Source organism: Aquarana catesbeiana, linkage group LG02, assembly GCF_042186555.1.
Source record: "Aquarana catesbeiana isolate 2022-GZ linkage group LG02, ASM4218655v1, whole genome shotgun sequence".
Lineage (NCBI taxonomy): Eukaryota > Metazoa > Chordata > Amphibia > Anura > Ranidae > Aquarana > Aquarana catesbeiana.
The window spans coordinates 551,342,109-551,363,226 of record NC_133325.1 but is presented as its reverse complement, the minus strand read 5'-3'; the positions used below and the strand labels follow the sequence as shown (position 1 = coordinate 551,363,226).

Genomic DNA, 21,118 nt, shown 5'->3' with positions numbered 1-21,118 from the left:
TCACAGTGCATGTCAGAGCAAACGAGAATCATGAGGTCAAAGGAACTGCCTGAAGAGCTCAGAATTGTGGCAAGGCACAGATCTGGCCAAGGTTACAAAAAAAAATTCTGCTGCACTTAAGGTTCCTAAGAGCACAGTGGCCTCCATAATCCTTAAATGGAAGATATTTGGGACGACCAGAACCCTTCCTAGAGCTGGCCGTCCTGCCAAACTGAGCTATCGGGGGAGAAGAGCCTTGGTGAGAGAGGTAAAGAAGAACCCAAAGATCACTGTGGCTGAGCTCCAGAGATGCAGTCGGGAGATGAGAGAAAGTTGTAGAAAGTCAACCATCACTGCAGCCCTCCACCAGTCGGGGCTTTATGGCAGAGTGGCCCGACGGAAGCCTCTCCTCAGTGCAAGACACATGAAAGCCTGCGTTGAGTTTGCTGAAAGACTCCAAGATAGTGAGAAATAAGATGTTTTGATCTGATGAGACCAAGATAGAACTTTTTGGCCTTAATTCTAAGCGGTATGTGTGGAGAAAACCATTATATAAAGTGGGTGCAGCGCTATAAATTCAAAGTGATTCAAGAAAAAAGTGAACAATTATGAATATTAATATATAAACAATAAGTGTCCATCATAAATAAATCCAACAGTCCATCTTGATAGTGAGACACTAATAATCACCACGTGAGTGTATAGTGAACACAAAAGGTCAAAATAGTCCCCCGAATGATGGAAACAAATCATGAATATTGGGCATAAAGATGGTTGATGCTATAAGGCTTTATAAGTCTGGTGGCAGCCGTGCCAATCAGGAGAAAAGAATGGAAATCCAAAAATGGAAATAAAATTATATAAACAATCTTGGTGACCTTCTCCGGGGTTTGATGCAACAGAAAAAGATGTGCAGATACCACCACCCATATGAAATGGAGGCTTACCAAAAAGTTGGGACCCAAAGCAGCGTATGCTGTATGAGTCAAGAAAGCTTAAAAGTTGCCCCCTGGCGGATGATAGGGAGATCCCAACGGTACTCTGGAGTCCTAGGGATGCCTCACCGGGGTGTCTTTTCTGTGTAGAGTTTAGAGATGTCCTACACACATATACTGGCAGAGGGTCAGTCTGGGGCGGGTTAGGAAAGGGTTCATTGAAGAGAGCAGGAACCTCTCCTTCAGACCTGCTTACGGTCAGCTGAGCTGAAGATGTTAGAGGAGAGTGTGTTTTTAGAGAGAGAGAGAGAGAGAGACACACACACACAGGGGCATGCTGTGTCACAGGATCTGTGGAGAAAACCAGGCACTGCTCATCACCTGTCCAATAGAGTCGCAACAGTGAAGCATGGTGGTGGCAGCATCATGCTGTGGGGGTGTTTTTCAGCTGCAGGGACAGAACGACTGGCTGCAATCGAGGGAAAGATGAGTGCGACCAAGTACAGGGATATCCTGAAGGAAAACCTTCTCGAGTGCTCAGGACCTCAGACTGTCTTGTTGGAAGGTAAACCTTTGGCCCAATGACCCTAAGCACACAGCTAAAATAACGAAGGAGTGGCTTCACAACAACTCTGTGACTGTTCTTGAATGGCCCAGCCAGAGCCCTGACTTAAACCCAATAGAGCATTTCTGGAGAGACTTAAAAATGGCTGTCCACCAATGTTTACCATCCAACCTGACAGAACTGGAGAGGATCTGCAAGGAGGAATGGCAGAGGATCCCCAAATCCAGGTGTGAAAAACTTGTTGCATCTTTCCCAAAAAGACTCATGGCTGTATTAGATCAAAAGGGTGCTTCTACTAAATACTGAGCAAAGGGTCTGAATACTTAGGACCATGTGATATTTCAGTTTTTCTTTTTTAATAAATCTGCAAAAATGTCAACAATTCTGTGTTTTTCTGTCAATATGGGGTGCTGTGTGTACATTAATGAGGAAGAAAAACTTTTAATATATATATATATATATATATATATATATATATATATATATATATATATATATATTATTTTTTTCTCTTTTTATGCTTGATCCTCTTCCCAGGGGGTGATGGGATATAACTATTGAGCTCTTTCCTTGCATTTTAGGAGTTAGCACCGATGTTTCAGTGCGACTTTTTGAGGGCGTTGCGGTGTAAGTGATGATCACACTCATAGTGCAATACCATTTTTATATTAAATCATTTTATCATCTATATCAGATTAAGAGGGAAATATGAAATGAGAAGGTGCAGGGAGCCAGGGCCATATAAATACCTTGGATTAGTTGCATAGGGGTTTAGCCAGGGAGGAAAAGGAAAGAATTGGGTTTTTTTTTTTTTTTGTTTTTTTTTTTTTATTTATTTATTTTTGTTTAGACTGCTGTCTCTCCCCCCCTCCCCCCTGTCCCTTTTACCTGTATAATGAGATTCCTGATTTGGTGAAAAGGGGGAGGGAGGTGGCAAGGTGAATTTTCTTGTGTTTTTTTTTTTTCTTATTGTTGTTTAATGTGCTGGTTTGTAAGCGCATGGTGTAGGGAACGTCACTAAGGAAGGGGATATGAAGAGTGAAACACACAATCAATGGGAATTATGCTAATCACCTAGGGTCTTTGTTTTTTTTTTTTTTTTTTTTTTATTTATTTTTTTTATAGATGTTATATTTAATATGGCCGTTAGTGGCCTCTTACACAATAGGGGGTAACACATGAAGGTATTTTAGGATTAATTGGATCACTTTAAATAAATTACTTAATAGAAGTGAGGAACTAGGCCATGATTGGCCAATAAACATAATTATGGGATAATTAACAATAACCACAGGGTATGTACAGGTGTGGTGGGTTTTCTTTTTTCTTAGAAGTGAGGAACAATTACGGAATAACAATAATAAACACGGGGAATGTATGGACGGGGCTGGGGGTTTTCCTTTTTTTTTTTTTTTTTTTTTTTTTTTTTTTTTTTGTTGGTATGTTTTAGGCTTGTTTTAATATGTTGGTTGTAGGGGGTGGGGGTGTCAATGTGGAATTGGATACACAGACCGATACGCACAAATATTGGGAATCTCATCAATCACAGGATATATTTGGTTGTCGAACATATGTTGGGGGAGGGAGGGGGTTGAGACAGGCAGCGGTTTTCTCATTCCCCTTTTTTTTTTTTTTTTTTTTTTTTTTTTTTTTGGGAGGGGATAGGGTCAGTTGTAAGAGAACGATGTTACCAATTGGTCTCTTATTAATGTTTAATATGTTAATCCTGCGTAATTATTGTAAAATATGAAATTAAGGATGTTTAATTGTGAATTGTGAAAAGTATAACAGAAAATAAAAAAATTTTGATTATAAAAAAAAAAAAAAATCATTTTATCATCATCCTTTTTTTCACTTTTTATACTATTGAGAATCATTCAATGTATATTTGATATAGTCGCATCCGGTTGATACATCTCGGCCGTGGGCTATTTGAAGGAGGATATCATTATAATTCTCATTTGTTTATTGTCATTTAAACATATTGTTTTCATAGTTGGTCTAGCCTTTCAGGTTTTTCCAATAATATGGATAACCAAATTTTTGGATGTGGGCTTATTGGCCTGTCTCGGGATGGCGGATCTAACTCAGTCATTTTGGTTAGCGCAAGCCGTGTTCTGTTATGAAGACCTATATAAGGTGGTGAGTCAGCACGCTGCCTGTGCCCCAGGACGACATCAGGTGTGACGAAACATACGTAGGGAGGAGCGACATGCTGACGTCACCACCTGTACGCGGATCCCAGGAGCAACGGGCTGCTATTGAGAGCCAGCCGGCTCGATTTCTAATGCCATTTTATTACAACTAAATTGTAAGTGCAATTTTGTTCTTTTAATTGAATAAAATAAGGATTTACACCATGCAAGCCTTTATTATCTTTCCATGGGGACCTTCTGAATACATGTGTATATGAGGCTATCCATTTGGTGAAAACGCTGGAAGCATTGGTGTACAGCACAGAGACCCGAGGCGGGGTAATAAGCCACAGGCGCATCTGATCTCCCGTAACAGGAGATAATTTACAGATGGTAAGAGGCAGTACGTGTAGAGGCGGAGGCACTATTAGTTTAACTTTTTCTGAGGTGTTGCGTTTGCGTGCCACTGTGGAAGATCACATTGAACTAGTATTTTCAACACATGGACTTTTTCTGGTTCTTCACCTGTCTTGGATCAATCAGTGACTTTTTCAACAATTGTTTAGGAGTATCTATTAATTCTTTTCACAGGCTGCGCAGTTATTAATTTGTGTATGTGTCACAGATTTAAGGTATTATCCTTATTCACTATCAATCAGCGCAACTTTGTATTTTAATTTTGTATGGTATTGTGTGTGTCTCACATAAAGTTGCAGCAGAGTTTTTTTTTTTAAATTTATTTGTATATGAATTTCAATTATTTTTGTTTCACAGATAGCGCAGTATTTTATTTTTGTTGTATTTTGATTTTGAATGTTGGGGTTGCCTGTCTCTGTATTAGCACCCAGTTGGGTTTTTCTAATCTAGAGTAGATGGTGGATAGTTGCGCAAGTCTGGCCACCTGATAGTACCAGAGTATGTTAGGGAGACCCAACCCACCTTGGGATTTAAGGCTAAAGAGGATTCGTTGCGAAAAGCGGTATCCTTTGTCTTCCCAAATACATTATTTTTTAATATTTTACCCTGAAAGGCTTTTATATGATTTTTCCTTATCTGGATTGGAAGTGATCGAAATAGGTATAATAGTCTGGGGAGTAGAGTCATCTTGGCAGGATTGATTGTAGTACATCTTTTCACTTCTATTTCTCCTAATTCAAGCAGGATTTCTTCATATTCGCTCAGCCTTGCTGATGACAAATGTTTTGTCCTTGCTCTTTTCAAGATTTCATTTGCATATTTCTTCATAACATCCATTCTAAAACATATCTTCCCTTTTTTGTACAGCACCTCTGGCACAGGTTGCAGCTGCAGTTTTCTTTTTGTGTTTCTTGGTGCATCCACCAACCGGATCTACCGTATTTATCGGCGTATAACACGCACAGGGTATAACATGCACATTCATTTTAAGAGGGAAGTATCAGGAAAAAAACTTTAAATTTTAAATAAGGAACTTTGAAGCAACATAAGTGTCTGCCCATCTGCAGCCTCACCATTGCCATCAATGCAGCCCGATCAATGCCCATCTGCAGCCTCATTAGTACACATCAATGCAGCAGCCTCACCACTGCTTCGATGCAGCAGCCTCAACATTGCCATCAGTGCAGCCTGATCAATGCCCATCTGCAGCCTAAAAGGGACAGGGAGGGGGGGCGGGACGAGCGCCGACAGATTACATACAGTGAGAATCTCTTATGATAGAAAGAACAGTGGTCCAACGGCAGCCCAGGAGACGGGACTTCCTATTACAGAGGCCGCCAAGTAAACAGCAGATTCTCACTGTATGTAATCTGACGGCGCTCGTCCCGCCCCCCTCCCTGTCCCCTACGAGGCAGCTAAAATTGAAGTATTGGCGTATAACACGCTATTTGCACTCGATTTTTAGGGTGAGAAAGTGCGTGTTATAAGGCAATAAATACAGTATTTCATACATGGTTTGAAAGGGTTTGCTGGCAACAGGGCAGGATGAGGAGGTTTTACACCATTTAAAAATTCAGGATATACAGAAAACGTGACAACATACTTCTGGAAAGCCAGCCTCCAGGGAAAGACTATTCAGACAAATTGGACACCTCTCAGTTGAACTTAATGCACCAGTCCCATCTTTGCCTTCGTCACCATCCTTTTCTTCATGTTGCTGGTCTCTAGCATCAGATGAGCAACATTTGCTCCTTCAAACCAGAAAGCAAAGAGTTCTTGGCTGTCTTCATCCAAGGCGACAATGAAGAAAGCATTTGCCAGTTCTATTACGGTGTACACCAGTGTTCCTATAGGTATGTCATTGGGCAACGTACTGGGATTTGGGACAGCAGGATTGCCTTCCTCGATGATTTGATTGATGGCCCTTTAAATCATGTACCATTTAATATACTGGCTTTTCTCCCTTTTTGACCTTTTTCTTTACAGGAAACAATGGCGTCTGTGCTCTACTTTCTGTTTTCTTTATGACACCTGCTTCAAGTAATTCTTTCATTTGTGCTCGTACACCAGCGAGTTGATCTGGTGACAGTGGATACTGTGATATGTGTGGGATTTGAGCTCCTGCTTTTATTTTGACTTTAACCGGAGGGACTTGTAGAAGTCCCACGTCATATTTTCCCTTGGCCCAGAGAATATCAGGTATTTGAGCAACAATTTCAGGTGGAATATTACCTTCAATCTCTTGCTCTAATTCAATTGATGTCAATCCACATATAATTTCTTCATCTAATTCTCCAACATGTACTTCTACTCTGTTGGGTGTATAGTGTACACAGGCTTGTAAGTAACTCAGTAGGTCTCTTCCCAATAGGTTGCATGGTACGGTGTCAGACAAGCAGCTTATGAAACAGATATTGTGGATTCCAATTTGTATGGGGGGCTTTTCCTTGAGAAGGATAGACTTCCCTCCCACTCCAACTGCTAGTGGCCCAGATGTAAGAAGGATGTCTTTTGGTAGGTAGACTTTTGAATTATAGTCCCGGCAGAGCCAGAATCGACTAAGTATGAAATTTCCTGATCTGTTAGTTGTGGAAAGCATAATGTTACAAAAGCGTCTTTAACATCCGTCTCAGAGATGCACAAATTAACTTCTGTGTGCTCATAAAGTTTATGCTGCTTTACTAACATTTATCATCATCTGCCTCTTTCTTCTGCATCTTCTGGTTTCTGAGAAACGGCTTCAATGCTACTGCACACTTCTCTTAGCAAAGCCCATTCAAATACTTTCCACTCTGGTTTTGCTGCCATCAACCGTTTCCTTATTGCTTCTCTGATTCCCATCACAACAGCATTCCTACAACCTATTGCAGTAACGTTAGTGCGGTCAGCCAGATCCACTCCTACTGTCTCTGCTATGGTCTGGACACGTTTAAAGTAGTCAAAAACATCCTCAGCCTTTTCTTGTCTCACATCCATCAAGCCACTTGATAATTCTACAACATTCTGTTCACTTTCTTTTACAGTGCAATTCACTTTCATGTTTCCTATCTTCTCCTTTAAGCCATCAATAACCTTCTGATTTCTCTCTTCTGTATTGTTCAATTTTCTCATTTACAATTTTCTATAGTACTTAGATTTAAAAAAAATCTCTGGCTTCAAACGGGCACAATCTTTTAAGAAAATATCGGCAAACCGCCTGTTTCCCTTTTCTACAAATACACAATTTTACACAGGAACATGAAGGGGAGGGTCACCTCACTCCTTTCTTACACAGAGAACAAGCGCAAAGGAGGGGTGTGGTGTGGAAACTGCAAGCAGGCTTGTCTCATTAGAATTATACAAATCATCCAAATGTAGCTTCGCAAACATTTCTTAAACATTTAGATAACATTTGCATTGCCTGATCTAATTCTCTTTTGCTAGACCCATCAGTGATATGCATTATAAAAACTTTGACAGACTCATAACTAGTTAAAGTTTCATCACATTTCATACTTTCAAAAATCCAATATTGTACACTAGGGGTGCAACGGATCAAAAAACTCACGGTTCGGATCGTTCCTCGGATCAGGAGTCACGGTTCGGATCATTTTCGGATCAACAAAAAAAAAAATCTCCCCCACTGTAATATCCACAATCTCCCTATTGGCAAGGTTTGGCAGGGCATTGGTGGGTATATTGGCGGGTATATTGGCAGAGTATTGGCAAGGTATTGCAGACTATTGGCAGCGTATTGTCAGGGCATTGCAGAGTATTGTCAGGGCATTGCAGCAGGGTATTGCAGCAGGGTATTGCAGAGTATTGTCAGGGCATTGCAGCAGGGTATTGCAGAGAATTGGCAGGGTATTGCAGCAGGGCATTGCAGAGTTTTGGCAGGGTATTGTAGCAGAGCATTGCAGAGTATTGGCAGGGCATTGCAGAGTATTGGCACTGCTGCCATCCGATCTCTCCCCTCCACTGTACAGATCAGTACACAGAGGGGAGAGAGGAACCGGCGTCATGATGTGATGCCGGTTTGTTACAAGTGATCGCTCCGTCATATGACGGAGCGATCGCGTGCTAAACGGCCACCGGGTGTACCAAGATGGCCGCCGCTCCGGAGCTAGGCCGAAGCCGCGGCCTTTCCTATGGCCGAGGCCACAGAGCGCTCCGCGGATCGCGGGTGTCCCGTACGGATCAACCTCCGCGGATCGGATCACGGATCGATGACGATCCGTTGCACCCCTATTGTACACATTTAATCACCTTGTCGCTCTGTCAATCTGCCATAAAATTTAACATACACAGAAACCCAAATTGATCATAACTCCTTCTGGTATTAGATCAGCTCTGTTTTAGTCTTGGTGTCATTTCTTAACCACTGTCCATATCTTTTTTGTCTGTCATGTCAGTCATAGGACTTACTTGTGCAACATCTACCTTTCCCGGCTTGAAGGGTCAATGGGAGAGTCCTCACTCTCGAGTCTCTAACAAATTGAGGGTCGTCACCCAAAAATTGTGTGTATATATATTTTTCTCCAGGCTACACACAGTATCCGTCAAATGGCACTTATTACACTTGGCCACACAGGCCTGTACACTTGCCACATAGGCATTACTCGCCACACAGGCTCGCAACTACAGTCCTCTGGTCAGACCTTCTCATAAGTCTCATAAATCTATTGACACCCCAAGCATAGAAACAAAACATCTGCATTGATAATTATCAGCTCTATTATTTCTGCAACAGGTAAAGTAAAGGAGTTATTTGGACCAAACTGTGTAACATCAACATTACTCTAATTTACACTTAATTTTACCTTTTAATCTCACCATCTCATCAACAGCATAAGACTTCTTCAGCCAATGGACCCCAGACACCGACTAATTACTCGCCACAGAGAGCAGAATAAGTAAGAATTATGCCCCGTACACACGGTCGGACATTGATCGGACATTCTGACAACAAAATCCTAGGATTTTTTCCGACGGATGTTGGCTCAAACTTGTCTTGCATGCACACGGTCACACAAAGTTGTCGGAAAATCCGATCATTCTGAACGCGGTGACATAAAACGCGTACGTCGGGACTATAAACGGGGCAGTGGCCAATAGCTTTCATCTCTTTATTTATTCTGAGCATGCGTGGCACCTTGTGCGTTGGATTTGTGTACACACGATCTGAAATTCAGACAACGGATTTTGTTGTCGGAAAATTTTATTGCCTGCTCTCAAACTTTATGTGTCGGAAAATCCGATGGAAAAAGTGTGATGGAGCCTACACACGGTCAGAATTTCTGACAACAAGGTCCTATCACACATTTTCCGTCGGAAAATCCTACCGTGTGTACGGGGCCTAACAGTTTCTTACTGTGGCCACTTGTCTGCTCAACGTGAGTTTCTAGTCTCTCTGGCTAGGAGCCCACTGGACTGTATCCAAGCTCAGGCACCAGCTGTTAAATCCGATTTAGGGGTCTTCAGACAAGACATTTAGATGAGATAGTGAGTCCAGATCTTAGGATAAGATAAATAGGTTTTATTCACTGCAGTGGAGAGAAACAACACACTGATATTTAGCACTACCAGGCCAAACAAAGAAGGAAGTGTCTCTGACTTAAAAACATCAAGTTTAACAATATATACGTATGAATGTGTATAAGTTATAGGTGTGATCATATAGATTAAGGGCAAGAGGGGGAAAAGGGGGTTGGAGAACCCCGGGACTTTTAAGGTGCTTATATATCACAAAGGATAGAGTAGGAAGACATATACAGTTTATCCATAAAAATAATTTTTATTTATTACAATTAAAACAAATACATAGCAAAAAAGATTTTCACTTAAAAACAATATAAGACTATCAAAAATACCACCTCTAGTGGTGAGCAAGCAGTTGGAGGAATACCATTTGATTGAATACCACTCAATTAAATACCACTCTACATGTTTCGCTTATTTTGGAGCTTCCTCAGGAGTTTTGACATAGATTGTGGTATACTGTAGTTTGTAGAAAAGACAAAAATATATACAATTTTACTGTTGTGTTGAGACAATGCAAGATTTTTCAATGAAACAAATATACAATTCTTTACTAATATTTAGATATGGATAAATAATTAATGCAATTGAAAAACATCCAAAAAGTCTATTGATCACGGAAGTAATACAACAAAAAAAATCATAATCTTACCAGGCTGCTGTATATACAGGATAAATTCTATTCGATAAACGATGCCAATAAATAGCACCAATAATATGGGAAGTTTCAACTACATCTCTCTCACATCAAAAGCTCCTGTCAATTTTTGGCCATAGAGGGATATATAAATTGTGTATCCTTTTATGAAAAGGAAAAAAATAAACAACAAATCGGAGTCCATGTATGAAAAGGGCAACCACACTAGCCATGATGTTGAAAAAACAAGAGTACAAACCTAAATCTCGCAACTTCCCAACACTACAAGGAAATCCTAATGTATGGGCCTTCACAAGCCTAGTAACTAAGGAAATCATGGAGACCAAGTGGAAAAACATGTCCCAGTCTAATCTGACCTCCTTCCCAAATGGAAGCCCTTAAATCTTTAGAGCAAAATAAAAACATTACAATCAAATCCTCAGATAAGGGTGGAAACTTAGTGGTGATGAACAATTGCCAGTATGAATCCATGGTGATGGCCATTGTCCAAAATCGTGAATGGTACCATCTACTCATCTTGCTTTAACAATTACTCGTTACCAACATTTAATTGGCACAGCTTACCACAAGGGTCTCATAAATAAACAAACTTGGGAATTCCTAAATGTAACTTCTCCTCGTACACCGACCCTATATGCACTCCCCAAAGTCCACAAAAGCACAACCAGGCCACCCAGCCGCCCCATTGTTTCCGGTAATGGCAGTCTTACTGAGACTGCCAGTGAGTTGATTGATGACTTTTTGAGACCCCATGTTGAAGGATTGGTATAGTATCTCCAGGACACCAATGACCTCTTACGCATCCTGGATGGAATTTCTATTCCGAAGGACTCATGGCTGGTAGCCCTCGACGTGGAAGCCCTCTATAATTCTATCCCCTACCAGTTGGAGGTGGATATTGTGGAGGGCTTTATTTTGGAAAATCCAGAAGTACCCAAGCAGTACAACAGGTTCATTTTGGACCTGTTACTATTCATGTTATCAAACAATATTTTCTTGTTCGGCGGCTCCCACTACCTCCAGGTACAGGGGGTGGCAATGGGGACCAAATGTGCCCCCTCTTATGCCAACCTGTATCGGGGGGGTTGGGAGCGCAAACTTTTCTTTAGAGATGACATGCAAACCTACTTTGGACAGATTCCCATATGGAGAAGATTCATTGATGACATTTTCTTCATCTGGCTGGGTACAAAGGATACTCTTCTCCTATTTCTTGACAGTCTTAAGTTTAACAATTACAACTTGAAGTAGTTCACATTTGAACTTAGCCAGCACAACCTTACCTTCTTGGATGTTCAAATCTTAGTTAACAGGGATGGGAATATAGGAACAACCCTATATCGTAAACCATCGGCGGGCAATTCCTTGCTCCACGCCACAAGCTCTCACCCTTTTTCGCTTATAACCAATGTGCCCTATGGGCAATATCTAAGAATTAAACGCAACTGCAGTGCAGACTCCGATTTTGAAAGAGAGACTATGCTGCTACAGTCGCGCTTGACAAAACGCGGCTATAGCAACAAGTGCCTCAAGAAAGCTTATTTGTGTGGTTTTATTTTCCGCCAGTTCTAAAGATGGGCCCCTTTGGCTTCGACTGCCTCTGAGACACGTTGTGCGCACGCGCAGTGGCAGCCGATGACACTCCCAGCGTCATGCCCATGACGCTTTTACTCCCCCCATTCATCCACGCCCCCGGCTTCCTTGTTACCCGCCCACATCACGGCGGCGACGTTAGACGCCGCCAGTGATGGAGGGCATAAAAACGCGGTTTATACACCGCTATCCTCTGCTACAGGCTCCTCACATAGGGGGAGAGTGTATGCCTCTCCTCAAACCCCTTGTCTGCTTGACCTTGTGAAACTGGTAAGTGCCCCTTCTGCAGCTGTGTTTGACACATACACAGACTGGACTTAGGGCTTCTTTTTTTTTTTTTTTTTTTTTTTTTTGAGAAACATTTTTCTTGTTTCTCCTTGCTTCTCAGGAACACTGTCTAATTTCAACTTCTGGATTTTCATGTTTATGAATCCCAGATGGTGGATTAGGGCCCCCTAGTGGACACTGATTATTTATGGCTTTTCAAATTTGTAACAAGGTGGTTCTGCCTTCAACACAATCAATCTTTGATTCTATTAAAGGTACCCTTTTGTTTATTTACGTTTTTCAACATCACGGCTAGTGTGGTTGCCCTTTTCATACATGGACTCTGATTTGTTGTTTATATTTTTCCTTTTCATAAAGGATACACAATTTTTATATATCCCTCTGTGGCCAAAAATTGACGGGAGCTTTTGATGTGAGAGAGATGTAGTTGAAACTTCCCATATCTTTGGTGCTATTTATTGGCATTGTTTATCGAATAGAATTTATCCTGTATATACAGCAGCCTGGTAAGATTATGAATTTTTTTGTTGTATTACTTCCGTGATCAATACTTTTTGGATGTTTTTCAATTGCATTAATTATTTATCCATATCTATATATTGGTAAAGAATTGTATATTTGTTTCATTGAAAAATCTTGCATTGTTTCAACACAACAGTAAAATTGTATATATTTTTGTCTTTTCTACAAACTACAGTATACCACAATCTATGCCAAAACTCCAGAGGAAGCTCCAAAATGAACGAAACATGTAGAGTGGTATTTAATTGAGTGGTATTCAATCAAATGGTATTCCTTCAACTGCTTGCTCACCCCTAGATGTGGTATTTTTGATACCCTTATATTGCTTTTAAGTGAAAATCTTTTTTGCTATGCATTTGTTTTAATTGTAATAAATAAAAATTTTTTTTATGGATAAACTGTATATGTCTTCCTACTCTATCCTTTGTGATATATAAGCACCTTAAAAGTCCCGGGGTTCTCCAACCCCCTTTTCCCCTCTTTCCCTTAATCTGTTAAATTATATGGGATGTGGTGCTAGATGTTGCCTATGTTTGCCCTTACTACTGAATTTGTGTGATCATATAGTTTAGTCCAATCAGCATTCATATCTTCTTAGGAGCAAGGAAACAGTTAAATGGGTGGTTACATCATGTAACTGGCAAAAAAATAGATTTCAGCACTATCTGGTCAGTTCAGACTGGTTTTGGTACGAAGGCCTATTTTGAGCAGCTTTCTGGGTTCTTATCAGTAGTTGTGTCGTCACATATCCAACAGTTTTAATTTCTGAGGAATTGAAACAAAGAAAAAGGAGAACATCTAGGGAAAGTAAAGTGACAGTCGCTAGAGATATATATATATATATATATATATATATATATATATATATATATATATATATATATATAGATATAGATATAATATAATTCTACTCAAAACGTTTTGCCTATGTCTTGTTCTCACTTCGTCATATAAAACTTCAAAGTCAGAACATTACAGATTTTAGAGATGTGGCCAGTGTGCTTATCAAAGGACCTACACAAATACTCCATCAAGGTAGATGTGGTAATATCAGATGTACGCTGTAGGGATTTCAAGAAATGCACATAATAAAAAAGTTTGGGAGTTGATATTTGTCTCGTAAGGGTTTCTTTAGATAAGATCCCTCTGTGATTGCAAAGGTCAGCAATGCGCATTAAACCCTTGTTGGTCCACCAGGCAAAGGTGTAGGGATTGAGAACTGGAGTGACGTCAGGATTGCAGACCACGGGAGCCATGGGAAAATGTGGGGACTTAAAACCGTGAGGCTTTGTTAATCTATCCCACAAATGTAATGAATGATAATGTGGGACACATCATAACCAGCCTGTCTTTTTGATTTCAGCCACATTTAAATGGCTATATGGGTTTTGTGGGATGTAGAGAGGATTCCAATTTCATCCAAGTGGGTTGAGGTGATAAAGAATGGAAATGGATTAGTTGTGCCGCATAAAAGTATTTAGCTAAGTCCGGGATTCCCAGGCCACCTCTTAGCTTGGGCATATATAACAGCTGACTAGTCTACCAGCATAAAGCGGTTATTAAATTATCCTGACTATGCTGGTATCATGGAATCTTGGACTTTAGGCATGTGAACTTTAACATCCTGTTTGGCATTTACCCAGTTTCCTTGTGCACCTTCTGGAATTGCTGATTGTATACTGAGAGTGGTTAAATGATGAGGTAGCATTTTACACACACGGTGTGTGATTAGGAGCCTTTTGCTGTGACCCAGCAGTGAATCACTTATTTACCTTACCTCAGTTTTTCTTCTTTATATCCCATATAAGGCTTCTTTTTCAGTTGTATAGTTTTTGTTTTACGTTACTATTATAATTTGGGTAAAAAGTTCCTACTAGTTTGGCTGTGTATAGCCGGGAGAGAATAGGAACATCTGCTTTTTTGTTTTAATGTATGGCCTTTTCAATACATGAGATTATTTATTTATGTTACTGTTACACTTGATGTCACATTGCCTACAACATATCAATTTACACCCATTAAATGTAACCTAATTGTTAGAAACGCAATTTACAATAAAGGAAATTTTAAACATCTATTTGCTCTCTCTTTGATAGAGCTAAATCACCAGGCGCTGATGGTCTACTTATAGAATTTTATGCTACTTACCTTGATTTTCTAGCCCTGAAACGACTTAATCTTTACACAGCAACATTTGAAGCTTCCCTCTGCCTATCTCAATGGAGGAAGCATTCATTTTATATTAATCCCAAAACCAAATAAGTATCCATATCACCCGGAGCTCTAAAGATCTTTCTGTCTTGCAGGTAAATGTGAACATTCTATCCCTTTGCCTAAACTAAGTTATTGAGTATTTAGTACATCCAATCTAGACCTAGTTTATCCCTGGGTAAACACCACCCTAAATATCCACCACAAATCATATATAAATACCCTGGCATAGACTCAACACTCCACCTAGAAGTATCATTAGGTAAAAAATTCTAATGTCATATGGTAATACTGAAACCCTATAGAACATACATCAAAAGAATATATATAGAACAATAACAGATAAGTCTTAATCCCAAATTGTTATAACCCATGCAAAATATGGCCATCCAGCACTTGATGTGTTCTATATGAATGACACTTTCTTAGCGCTTTAGTATCAGCAACTCCTCCCCTTGCTGATGGCATTTTAGATTTTTGCTCTGGGACTTTGGGGTTTGTAACATGATTTTTTTTTTTTTTTCCTTTTATATAAACTTGCAAACCACCCATGATTAGGTAGGTCCTAGAGTGGTAATACATTTAGATGCTGTTAAAGCATTTAACTCTGTAGAGTGTGATTTCTTGTGGAAAATCCTGCAGCGTTTCGGCTTTGGCCCCTAAAATCCTGAAAAGACTCAATGTTCTATTTCAAACACACCGTTCACTGTCATTGTGTGGACTTTGTATCCTTTCCCCTAGACCACGGAAAAATGACAGGGTTGCCACCATTCCCCCATTTTATACACTTTACTGGTGGAACTTATAGCCACAATACTGCATACAAAGTCTGGAATGAATGGACTATATAGTTGCATTTATGTAGGTGGACCATACACAAATTACTTGCTGCTTTACATGACAGATCAGGGACCCTGGTTACAGTTGGCTCTTCCCTTTTTTGTTAATTTTTTAATCTTTTTGTTGAATTATCTGGCCTGTCAATTAATTGGTCCCGCTCTGGAGAAAAACTCGCTCCCAGTTACCAGTACAAGCTCTATATTATATTTAGGAATACAGGCATGCGGATATCCATCGAACTACCTTAATTTAAAGTAGAACCAAAAAGTAAACCGTTTTTTTTTTTTTTTCTTTTTTTTTTTTTCCATTTTTGATAGATTAGAGGGGGTTATAACCCCTGTCTTATTATTATTATTATTATTATTATTATTATTATTATTATTACATTTATTTATTTATTTATTTTGCACTCTGTGTCCCATTTGGGGAGTTTTTCCTTCACTTCCTGTCCCTTGGACAGAAAGTGAGAGGAAATCCTTTCAAAGTGAGTGAATCCCCTAGTGTCCCCATTGGAAGGTTTCTCCTCTATAAGACCCCTTTCACACTGGGTGGTTTTCAGGCGCTTTAGGGTTAGAAATAGCCTCTGCTAAGCACCTGAAAACCGCCTCACATTCACTGTACTGTGACTTTTCACACTCGGGCGGTGCACTTGCGGGACATTACCAAAAGTATTGCAAGCAGCATCTTTGGGGCAGTTTGGGAGTGCTGTATTATTCACAAAACACCCTGCCCACTGCAATGAATGGGCAGCCCTTCTAAAGCGCCTTTTAAAAGCGCTTTAAAAGCACTGCAAAATGGGAGTTCTTAACCCTTGTTCTGGGGTTAAAACCGCCCCACTAGAGGCCGAAAAGCGCTGCTAAAACAGCGCTAAAGCGCAGCTCGGCGGGTGCTGTCAGTGTGAAAAGGGTCTTGCTGTCCTGGGGGCAACCCAAAATTTGGGATTTTCTTTCACCTTCACTTTTGGTGATAGCCGTAAACGGGATAAATCAATGAATTTATTTACCAGGGGCACAGACAGCAATAAAAACCTGACAGGTGTTTTAATCCCTCCCCACTCTATACACAACATTTTATACTTACCTGCTCTGTGCAATGGGTTTGCACAGAGAAACTTTGATCCACCTTTTTTTTTTTTTTTTTTTTTTGGGTCCCCCACAGGCGCTTCTGACTAAACCACCCCCCCTAGTTCCCCCAAAACAACCCACTGAGCCCTGTTCTGAGTTTCTATGAGACACACAGAGTGAGACTTTTTACATGTATATCTGCTGTCTTCAGCTTTATACAGTATACTGTTTGGAAAGTGCACGTCCTGTTAGCATTTTCTCTTCCTGATTCACCTGTGGGTGTGGATTCTTGCCGTACACTGTGAGACAGCTGATTGGAGGAGAGGCGCTCACCCCCCCCCCCCCCCCCACATAGAAAGAGACTTGCAGAGCTGTGCTGTGAATAGACTAGCTCTCTGCTAATCTATTTATAGCACCCACCCTGACACAAAATTTAGGCTGGTTTTACATGTCAGAAATTATCATGCCGATATCCGAAGAACAGAGCAGGAGAAAGCCGCGACCCAGGGCTTTGAAGAGAGATAAGAAAACACTGCAGATATATGTGCCCAGCTCAAATTTCATGAATCAGTTTACATCCACTTTAAGTCATAGACAGATCAAAATTTGGCCAGTTCAGCAGGAACCGACCAAATTTAGATCCATGCATGGTAGAGCTGCACGAATAATTGTTAAAAAAATCACGATCTTGATTCAATCCCCCTCACAATTTTTTGCTAGAAAATTACTTTGAACCTCTAAACATTATATATACAGTATTTTTTTAGCAGAGACCCTAGAGATTAGAATGGTTGTTGTTGCAATATTTTATGTCATGGGGCGGCACAGTGGTGTAGTGGGTAGCACTTTCACCTAGCAATAAGAAGGGTCGCTGGTTCGAATCCCAACCATGACACTACCTGCCTGGAGTTTGCATGTTCTCCCTGTACCTGCGTGGGTTTCCTCCGGGTACTTCGGTTTCCTCCCACACTCCAAAGACATACTGGTAGGGTAATTGCATCCTGTCTAAATTGACCCTAGTATGTATGAATGTGAGTTAGGGACCTTAGATTGTAAGCTCCTTGAGGGTAGGGACTGATGTGAATGTACAATGTATATGTAAAGCGCTGCGTAAATTGACTGCACTGTAAGTACCTAAAATAAAATAATGTCACACTGTATTTGCGCAGCGTTCTTTCAAATGATTTTTTTTTTTTTTTTTTTTTTAAATACACTTTAATGAATAAAAAAAAAATACTCAACAGTAACATTAGCCTGTGTGTGGGGTTTTTTTTTTTTTTTGTATAATGTGAAAGATGATGTTACGCCGCGAATCGCGATCTTTTTACTTTACTCTACTTTAATCTAAGCAAAAAAAAAGTGATTCTCCTTTTAGCCAGAATCGTGCAGCTCTAATGTATGGGCAGACTGGTTGTAAGTCGATTTTATGAATCTTCACTACAACCAGCCTGTTGTGTGTGGTTTTTTTTTTTTTTTTTTTTTTCTTCATTCAGTCACTGCCAGCATATATAGCCTCAAGCAGTAATCGCATTCTGATGGCTGGGAAAGGTTGAAGGAAAGAAAACTGCTTAATTTATGACCTGCCTTAGATCTTGCTACAAAGTGCCTTGGAACACTGTGTAACAATTTTTTAAAACAACTTTCTGGTCTGAATTCATTAAATATATGATTTGTTATATAGCAAGTATGGTAGTCATAATAATTTAGAGTTTCTGTTTTGCAAAATATGTGATGTGTTGAAATCTTGTTTCAGGTCACCAATGTGGACGATGAGGGGACAGAGCTGGGTTCTGGTATCATGGAACTAACACAGACCGAGCTGGTCCTGCACACCCGCAAGCGGGATGCTGTGAGATGGCCATACCTCTGTCTTCGTCGCTATGGATATGACTCTAATCTCTTTTCCTTTGAGAGTGGGCGGCGGTGTCAGACTGGTCAGGGTATGGTGTTTCTTTTTTCTATATGATTTACATACTGACATATCTATTGCCCCTCTAGTATCTCTCAGCAAGACTGCATAACATAAACAAATTAACCACTTCAATACCAGGCACTTACACACCTCCCTGCCCAAGCCAATTTTCAGATTTCAGCTCTGTCGCAGTTTAAATGACAATTGCGCGGTCATGCTACACTGTACCCATACAAATTTTTTTTTTTTTTTTTAGTTCTGAACTGAGTGGAGAGGGATTAGAATACCTGTAAGTTTTTACTCCTGTCTGTGCCCCCGTTAGGGAGATTCACACTCTTTTTCACCCTCTTACAGTTTGCCATTATCATTGGAAGTGAAAGATTTCCTCTCACTTCCTGTTTGGCTATGGGACAGGAAGTGAAGAGAAATATCTGCAATGGGACACAGATGGTGAAAGAAAAATCTGACAGTGGTTATAACACTCTCTTACGTTATCCAATATGGGGGGGGGGGGGTTGCCTACAGTTCTACTTTAATTTTTTTGGCTTTTAGCCCAGGCCTGGAAAAATCTCCACCAGAACTATGAGCCAAAATGTAGGAGCCAGCAATATGCAACTTGCTCCTTGATTGGATAGATTGATAGCAGCACAGCCATTTGCTCCCGCTGCTGTCAATCAAATCCAATGATGCGGGCGTTGGGGGGCGGGGCCAAGTCTGGCATTCGTGTTTGTGAACGCAAATGCTGGACTCAGGAGCGTGGCCACAAGGTAACCCCTTCGGGAGAGCACTTCTCCTATGGGGTTATCTGATGCGGGGAGGAGCCACGAGAGCGGCCGGGGAACCCCAGAAGAGGATGTTCAGGGTCACTCTGTGCAAAACGAGCTGCACAATGAAGTTAAGTATGACTTTTGTTATTTTTAAAAAATAAAAAACAATCCTTTACAATCACTATACATAAAGACAATATCTGAGGGAAAGGGAAAAAAAGGAAAAACAAACGCACAAACAAATATGCACGCCAATGGTAATAAAACTAGCCTAGTTAGTGAGATGAGACTGAGGGAAAGCTATAGACTGGGGGGGGGGGTGAAAGTCACAGAAGAGGTTGTAAAACTGTTGGATAATGAGTAAGAAAACCCATATCTAAATTTTAGTGTTCAGTGCCTTTAAAAGTATTCATACCCCTTGAAATTTTAAATGTACAGTAATATCTTGGTTTACAAGTAATGCGGTATACGAGTGTTTTGAAAGACTAGCGACTTTTAAAATTTTTTTTTTTTTGTCTTGATATACGAGCAGTAGTTCTACTGTAGAAAAGAAAGAATTACACTCACAATGTTAAGGAGTCTGGTGTTCATCCATGTAAAGCCACTGTGTATATGTACAGTAAAGCTGTCAGACACCCAGAGACAATTCCAGCTGGGTGGGGCGGGGGAACGTGTGTTCGGAGCACCCGGAAGTGATGTCAGCAGTTCGAGAGTGTCTCCGAGTTCTCCAGGAAGCGTTGGGAGCCACCATTGCCCCCAAACCTCTGGCCACATATAGCGCTGTATATGGTACACCAGCGGCTTTACTGTGCATATACACAGCAGCTTTACAGGTATGAGCTCCAGACTCCTTAACATTGTGAGTCTAATTCTTTTAATGTAAAAAAAAAAAAAAGATTCTTTTTTTTTTTCTCAACAGAGGTACAGTTCAGTATTCCTACTACAGTACTGTACAGTGTTAATATGAGCTTTTGCTCATATTTTGATAATTTGTTCCACAACCATTTATTCATATAAAAATTATCTGAGTTCCCATTATTTTTTATGGGAAAATTTGCTTTGATATAAGAGTGCTTTTGATTACAAGCATGCTTCTGGATTGAATTATGCTTGGAAACCAAGGTTTTACTGTATTTTATTGGGATTTTATGTAAAGAACAACACAAAGTGGCACATAATTGTGAAGTGGAAGGAAAATGATAAATTGTTTTCAAATATTTTTTTACAAATAAATATGTGAAAAGTGTGGTGTGCATTTGTATTCAGCCCGCCTGAGACAATACTTTGTAGAACCACCTTTCACTGCATTTACAGCTGCAAGTCTTTTTGGGTATATCTCTACCAGCTTTGCACATCTAGAGTGAATTTTTTTTTTTTAAAGCTCTGTCAGATTGGATGGAGAGTGTCTGTGAACAGCAATTTTCAAGTCTTGCCACAGATTCTCAATTGGATTCAGGTCTGGACTTTGACTGGGTCAATCTAACACATGAATATTGTAGCTCTGGGCTGTATGTTTAGGGTCATTGGCCTGCTGGAAAGTTAACCTCTGCCCCACTCAAGTCTTTTGCAGACTCTAACAGGTTTTCTTCTAAGATTGCTCTGTATTTGGCTCTATTCATCTTCCCATCAACTCTGACCAGCTTCCCTGTCCCTGCTGAAGAAAAGCATCACCTGCTACCATCATGTTCCACGGTGGGGATGTATTCAGGTTGATG

General features: G+C 40.3%; 1 protein-coding gene across 1 annotated transcript in view; it reads left to right on the top strand.

The window, feature by feature from the left end:
- Positions 1 to 21,118, top strand: part of FRS3 (fibroblast growth factor receptor substrate 3) — an 88,261-nt gene that overhangs the window by 14,169 nt on the left and 52,974 nt on the right. The window contains exon 4 of the mRNA XM_073615927.1: positions 18,478 to 18,664. Coding sequence (XP_073472028.1) covers positions 18,478 to 18,664 — 187 coding nt within the window. The remainder of the gene's footprint in view (positions 1 to 18,477; positions 18,665 to 21,118) is intronic.